The 7296-nt window shown below is 63.5% G+C and overlaps 2 protein-coding genes across 2 annotated transcripts; both read left to right on the top strand.

The window, feature by feature from the left end:
* LOC306945074 (transcription factor SOX-17-like) lies at positions 1–1302 on the top strand (the record flags this gene model as incomplete). Its single annotated transcript, XM_079533761.1, has 2 exons — positions 1–289; positions 371–1302. The coding sequence occupies 2 exons, from the start codon at positions 1–3 to the stop codon at positions 1300–1302; spliced, it is 1221 nt and encodes a 406-aa protein (XP_079389887.1).
* A 2864-nt stretch (positions 1303–4166) lies between these two features.
* LOC306945023 (transcription factor SOX-17-like) lies at positions 4167–5468 on the top strand (the record flags this gene model as incomplete). The annotated part of the gene is made up of 2 exons (XM_079533703.1): positions 4167–4455; positions 4537–5468. The coding sequence occupies 2 exons, from the start codon at positions 4167–4169 to the stop codon at positions 5466–5468; spliced, it is 1221 nt and encodes a 406-aa protein (XP_079389829.1).
* Positions 5469–7296: the final 1828 nt, after the last annotated feature.

Raw genomic sequence — 7296 nt, 5'->3', positions numbered from 1 at the left:
ATGAGCAGCCCCGATGCGGGCTACGCCAGCAGCGAGGAGCAGGCGCAGGGCCGGGGCGCTCTGCCCGCCATGATGCCGGCCCTGGGCCCGTGCACCTGGGCGGAGGCGCTGAGCCCGCCGGGCGAGGCCAAGGCGAAGGGCGAGGCGGGCACGACGGGCGGGCGCGGCAAGGGCGAGGCGCGGATCCGGCGCCCCATGAACGCCTTCATGGTGTGGGCGAAGGACGAGCGCAAGCGGCTGGCGCAGCAGAACCCGGACCTGCACAACGCCGAGCTCAGCAAGATGCTGGGTGAGCGCCGGGGCCGAGGGCCGGGGGGGAGGGCGCGGGGCCGGGCTTCGGGCGGCCGCGGTGACGGTGCTGTGCGCGCAGGTAAATCGTGGAAGGCGCTGTCGCTGGCGGAGAAGCGGCCGTTCGTGGAGGAGGCGGAGCGTCTGCGGGTGCAGCACATGCAGGACCATCCCAACTACAAGTACCGGCCGCGGCGGCGGAAGCAGGTGAAGCGCCTGAAGCGTGCGGAGAGCGGCTTCCCGCAGCACGGCGCGGCCGAGGCGGCGCCGCCGGCGTTGGGCTCCGACGGAGGCGGCATCGGGACGTGCGCCGAGAGCCTGGCGCTGCCCTACGCGGAGCGCGGCTACGCGGCGGGGCCGGGGCGCTACCGGGACTGCCCGCCGCTGGGCGCCGCCTTCGACGGCTTCGGGCTTCCCACGCCGGACCCGTCCCCGCTGGACGCGGCGCACGGCGAGGCGCCGTTCTTCGCGCCGGGGCCGCACGACGAGTGCGCGCCGGGGCCCTACGTCGGCTACGGCCCCGCGGCAGCGGCGGTCGCGGGAGACTTCTCGGCGGTGGGAGCGGGCGAGAGCCCCGCGGGGGCGGCGCTGCGGCGGCACCACCCGCACCAGCACCCGCACCCCGCTGCCGGCGAGCTGGGGCCGGGCGGCCCGCTGCAGGGGCTGCTGGGCTGCCCGGCGCCGCCGCACTACTACGGGCAGCTGTGCCCGGGCCGCGGCCCGCCCGCTCCCGTGCCCGTGCCCGTGGCGCTGGGCGCACAGCCGTCCCCGCCGCCCGAAGCCGCGGCGTGCCGGGAGCCGCTGGAGCACTTGCCGCAGGAGGAGCTGCTGGGCGAGGTGGACCGCAGCGAGTTCGAGCAGTACCTGCGCTTCGCCTGCAAGGCCGAGCTGGGGCCGCCCTTCGCGGGCCACGACGTGGCCGGGCTGGCGTCGCCCGAGGCCGCGGGGCCGCTCTCCGCCGTGGTGTCGGACGCTAGCAGCGCCGTCTACTACTGCGGCTACGCCGACGGCTGAGGGCTGGGGCGGCGCCGAAACTCCTCGCTCCTATTTATGTAATTTATTCGGATGCTGAGGACTGCCGGGACCGGGGCTCGCTGGGAATTCAGAGGGTGCCGTGATCGCATCGCACTCCGAACGATGCCAGGATCGCCGTCTCTGTCTCACCGCGGGGTGCAGTGTTCGTACCGTGGAACCCCGACGTGGCACACAGCGGGGATGTCATTCACGGCCGAGATCCTGGCGGAGATCGGGATGGTTTTGTAACGTTGTACAGAGTTCGGGTTTTTATATATTGGTCGTGTACAGAGTATTTTTGCACTTTTCCAAATAAAGTGACAATAATAAAACCTCCCCTCGTTATCTCCTCGCAGAAGTGCGATCGCGCTCTGCAGACTGCCACCGCTGCTCTTGCGCTGCTCCTGTGGGTGCCCATGCAGTGAGGATTCGCCTCTGGTACAGGCTGCTGGTCGTCCCTGCCGTCCCACTGCTCCAGGTGTACACGTAGTGTTCCATGTTCAGACTTTGTCTCCTCCCCTGTTTCTGATGTTCTGACCATTTATTTGGTGGGTTTCTGAGACGGCTGCGACCGATCTGACCACATTAAAACCCACGATGGCAGGGAGGTGCTCCTCTACAGCAGCACAGTACGAGGAGCGCTCACGAACCCTCACTTTTAATTTCCTTAAAGTAATTCCTGTAACAGAATAATTTTGACTATCTTTGCCACTGGCAAATAGGCACTGCCAGGTGCAAGCTGCCCGCCATCGCTGAGCATCCCGAGGCGTAGCCCCGCTGGCAGTGTGCAACACCTGCTAGAGGATCTCCCCTCCTCTACCCACCCGTTCCAGCTGCAGAGCTCTGTCCCAGCGCTGCGCTCCTGGTGGCCCCACCAGGTGGTCCCTCAAGGCTCCCACAGGTGCATGGCGGAAGCGGCGCTCAGCACACAAACGCGGGCGGCCCTCGGTCACACCTCTGCTGGTCCGTGCTTACTCTGCACACAGAGCAGCGTCCAGATGGTGCCCGGGATATAAACAGTGCTTGAGCAGTGGCTGAGTGTTACTTTCCTCACACAGTTTTAACCTACGGGGTTTGATTAAATTCACAAAAATCGTGGAATAGTTTGAGTTGGAAAGGACCCTTAAAGGTCATCTAGTCTAACTCCCCTACATCAAACAGCGACATCTGCAGCTACATCAAGTTGCTCAAAGTCCTGTCCAGCTTGACCTTGATTGTCTCCAAAAATGGAGCATCCACCATTTCTCTGGGCAACCTGTGCCAGTGCTTCACCACCTTTATCATAAAACACCTTCTTATATCCAGTCTAAATCTCCCCTCTTTCTGTTTGAAAGCATTTCCCTTTGTCCTATCACCACAGACCCTGCTAAAGAGTTCGTCTCCTTCTTTCTTATAGCACCCCTTTAGATACTGAAGGGCCACTATCAGCTCTCCCTGAAACCTCTTCTCCAGGCTGAACAGCCCCAGCTCTCTCAGCCTGTCCTCATAGGGGAAATATTCCATCCCTTGGATCAATTATGTGGCCCTCCTCTGGACGCCCTCCAACAGGCCCATGTCTTTCCTGTACTGAGGACTCCACATGTGGACACAGTACATCAGGTGAGGTCTCACCAGTGCAGGGCAGAGGGGCAGGATCACTTCCCTTGCCCTGCTGGCTGTGCTGCTTTGGATGCAGACCAGGATACAGTTGGCTTTCCCGGCTGTGAGGACACACTGCTGGCTCATGTCCAGTTGCCATCCACCACTATCCCCATATTCACTTTTCCCTTCACCCTTTTCACGACTTTGTGGAGGAAAATCACTTCATTTGGTCTAGAACCAAATCACTCTAACGCTGTTGGTATGTTTGAGCATCTCCTGGCAGCGATTATCAATACACTGTGTTAAATAAACATGGTGATTAGGAAACAGGGCTGAATGCATCCTCTTTAGCTGATCACCAGCACCCGCAAATGAACCCCGTGTCTCCCTGTAGACGTGGAGCCACCTCAGCGCCAGGGATGCCCGCGGGCACCGACAGCAGCCCTCAGGCCCGCTCCGATTATTTGCCTTAGCTGGGGTTGTGGGAGGGCTGCAGGTGCCGCAGAACCGCGTACCGTCGGAGGACAACTCTGGCCTCTGATGTCCCTCGCGGGGCCGTAGGGATCTCGCTTGCTCCGCTCTCGGCCCTCTGCTTCCGCTCCTCTCCTCCCGGGGAGGGCAGCGCGGCAGGTCGCTGAAGCACCCCACAAAGGAAGAGGAACAGCGCGGCAGGTCGGGGAAAGTGGGATTTTCCGACGGTTTGGGTCGGACTTTGGCTTTATATCAGCCCCCATAGTACGGCAGTGCCCGCTCTGCCCTGTCCCAAAGTATCTCCCAGCTCAGCCCCACCCCAGCGCGGCTGCCTCGGGGGCCCAAAGGAAGCCAGCATCCCTGCTCCCGTGTATCTGTCTCCCCCTGTACCAGACATAAACCTCCAGATCAGTGCAGTGCGGTTCGTGGGGTTAGCTTTAAGGTGCGCTCAATCACCGCGAAGCCCGAAAGGGCAGAACCACAGAGCTGATCGGTGTCCCACCGCACATGACATCGCTCACCAGTTTCGTGCTTACTCTCACCACCCGCCGCGGCATCCCCGACACGGACCGCGGGAGCCGGGATCGGGCCGGAGCGACTGGGTCCGGCCCCAGCGCGGCTCAGGTGCCGGCGGGAGCCCCGGGGCCGCCCCGCGGAATCGCCGGCAGCGCCCCGCGCCGCGCCCGCCCCCGCGGCCTCATTGGCCGCGCCGCTGCTCAAATAGAGCCGGGCGGGAGCCGGCCGCCGTCAGCGGGCAGCGAGCGGCGCGCCCGTCTGTCTGTTTGCAGCCGTCGGGGCCCGGGCGCCCCGCGATGAGCAGCCCCGATGCGGGCTACGCCAGCAGCGAGGAGCAGGCGCAGGGCCGGGGCGCTCTGCCCGCCATGATGCCGGCCCTGGGCCCGTGCACCTGGGCGGAGGCGCTGAGCCCGCCGGGCGAGGCCAAGGCGAAGGGCGAGGCGGGCACGACGGGCGGGCGCGGCAAGGGCGAGGCGCGGATCCGGCGCCCCATGAACGCCTTCATGGTGTGGGCGAAGGACGAGCGCAAGCGGCTGGCGCAGCAGAACCCGGACCTGCACAACGCCGAGCTCAGCAAGATGCTGGGTGAGCGCCGGGGCCGAGGGCCGGGGGGGAGGGCGCGGGGCCGGGCTTCGGGCGGCCGCGGTGACGGTGCTGTGCGCGCAGGTAAATCGTGGAAGGCGCTGTCGCTGGCGGAGAAGCGGCCGTTCGTGGAGGAGGCGGAGCGTCTGCGGGTGCAGCACATGCAGGACCATCCCAACTACAAGTACCGGCCGCGGCGGCGGAAGCAGGTGAAGCGCCTGAAGCGTGCGGAGAGCGGCTTCCCGCAGCACGGCGCGGCCGAGGCGGCGCCGCCGGCGTTGGGCTCCGACGGAGGCGGCATCGGGACGTGCGCCGAGAGCCTGGCGCTGCCCTACGCGGAGCGCGGCTACGCGGCGGGGCCGGGGCGCTACCGGGACTGCCCGCCGCTGGGCGCCGCCTTCGACGGCTTCGGGCTTCCCACGCCGGACCCGTCCCCGCTGGACGCGGCGCACGGCGAGGCGCCGTTCTTCGCGCCGGGGCCGCACGACGAGTGCGCGCCGGGGCCCTACGTCGGCTACGGCCCCGCGGCAGCGGCGGTCGCGGGAGACTTCTCGGCGGTGGGAGCGGGCGAGAGCCCCGCGGGGGCGGCGCTGCGGCGGCACCACCCGCACCAGCACCCGCACCCCGCTGCCGGCGAGCTGGGGCCGGGCGGCCCGCTGCAGGGGCTGCTGGGCTGCCCGGCGCCGCCGCACTACTACGGGCAGCTGTGCCCGGGCCGCGGCCCGCCCGCTCCCGTGCCCGTGCCCGTGGCGCTGGGCGCACAGCCGTCCCCGCCGCCCGAAGCCGCGGCGTGCCGGGAGCCGCTGGAGCACTTGCCGCAGGAGGAGCTGCTGGGCGAGGTGGACCGCAGCGAGTTCGAGCAGTACCTGCGCTTCGCCTGCAAGGCCGAGCTGGGGCCGCCCTTCGCGGGCCACGACGTGGCCGGGCTGGCGTCGCCCGAGGCCGCGGGGCCGCTCTCCGCCGTGGTGTCGGACGCTAGCAGCGCCGTCTACTACTGCGGCTACGCCGACGGCTGAGGGCTGGGGCGGCGCCGAAACTCCTCGCTCCTATTTATGTAATTTATTCGGATGCTGAGGACTGCCGGGACCGGGGCTCGCTGGGAATTCAGAGGGTGCCGTGATCGCATCGCACTCCGAACGATGCCAGGATCGCCGTCTCTGTCTCACCGCGGGGTGCAGTGTTCGTACCGTGGAACCCCGACGTGGCACACAGCGGGGATGTCATTCACGGCCGAGATCCTGGCGGAGATCGGGATGGTTTTGTAACGTTGTACAGAGTTCGGGTTTTTATATATTGGTCGTGTACAGAGTATTTTTGCACTTTTCCAAATAAAGTGACAATAATAAAACCTCCCCTCGTTATCTCCTCGCAGAAGTGCGATCGCGCTCTGCAGACTGCCACCGCTGCTCTTGCGCTGCTCCTGTGGGTGCCCATGCAGTGAGGATTCGCCTCTGGTACAGGCTGCTGGTCGTCCCTGCCGTCCCACTGCTCCAGGTGTACACGTAGTGTTCCATGTTCAGACTTTGTCTCCTCCCCTGTTTCTGATGTTCTGACCATTTATTTGGTGGGTTTCTGAGACGGCTGCGACCGATCTGACCACATTAAAACCCACGATGGCAGGGAGGTGCTCCTCTACAGCAGCACAGTACGAGGAGCGCTCACGAACCCTCACTTTTAATTTCCTTAAAGTAATTCCTGTAACAGAATAATTTTGACTATCTTTGCCACTGGCAAATAGGCACTGCCAGGTGCAAGCTGCCCGCCATCGCTGAGCATCCCGAGGCGTAGCCCCGCTGGCAGTGTGCAACACCTGCTAGAGGATCTCCCCTCCTCTACCCACCCGTTCCAGCTGCAGAGCTCTGTCCCAGCGCTGCGCTCCTGGTGGCCCCACCAGGTGGTCCCTCAAGGCTCCCACAGGTGCATGGCGGAAGCGGCGCTCAGCACACAAACGCGGGCGGCCCTCGGTCACACCTCTGCTGGTCCGTGCTTACTCTGCACACAGAGCAGCGTCCAGATGGTGCCCGGGATATAAACAGTGCTTGAGCAGTGGCTGAGTGTTACTTTCCTCACACAGTTTTAACCTACGGGGTTTGATTAAATTCACAAAAATCGTGGAATAGTTTGAGTTGGAAAGGACCCTTAAAGGTCATCTAGTCTAACTCCCCTACATCAAACAGCGACATCTGCAGCTACATCAAGTTGCTCAAAGTCCTGTCCAGCTTGACCTTGATTGTCTCCAAAAATGGAGCATCCACCATTTCTCTGGGCAACCTGTGCCAGTGCTTCACCACCTTTATCATAAAACACCTTCTTATATCCAGTCTAAATCTCCCCTCTTTCTGTTTGAAAGCATTTCCCTTTGTCCTATCACCACAGACCCTGCTAAAGAGTTCGTCTCCTTCTTTCTTATAGCACCCCTTTAGATACTGAAGGGCCACTATCAGCTCTCCCTGAAACCTCTTCTCCAGGCTGAACAGCCCCAGCTCTCTCAGCCTGTCCTCATAGGGGAAATATTCCATCCCTTGGATCAATTATGTGGCCCTCCTCTGGACGCCCTCCAACAGGCCCATGTCTTTCCTGTACTGAGGACTCCACATGTGGACACAGTACATCAGGTGAGGTCTCACCAGTGCAGGGCAGAGGGGCAGGATCACTTCCCTTGCCCTGCTGGCTGTGCTGCTTTGGATGCAGACCAGGATACAGTTGGCTTTCCCGGCTGTGAGGACACACTGCTGGCTCATGTCCAGTTGCCATCCACCACTATCCCCATATTCACTTTTCCCTTCACCCTTTTCACGACTTTGTGGAGGAAAATCACTTCATTTGGTCTAGAACCAAATCACT

Source organism: Tetrao urogallus (genome assembly GCF_951394365.1).
Source record: "Tetrao urogallus genome assembly, chromosome: 3".
In the NCBI taxonomy this organism is placed as follows: Eukaryota; Metazoa; Chordata; class Aves; order Galliformes; family Phasianidae; genus Tetrao; species Tetrao urogallus.
The sequence above is the reverse complement of the archived record's forward strand: the minus strand, read 5'-3'. Positions and strand labels throughout refer to the sequence as shown.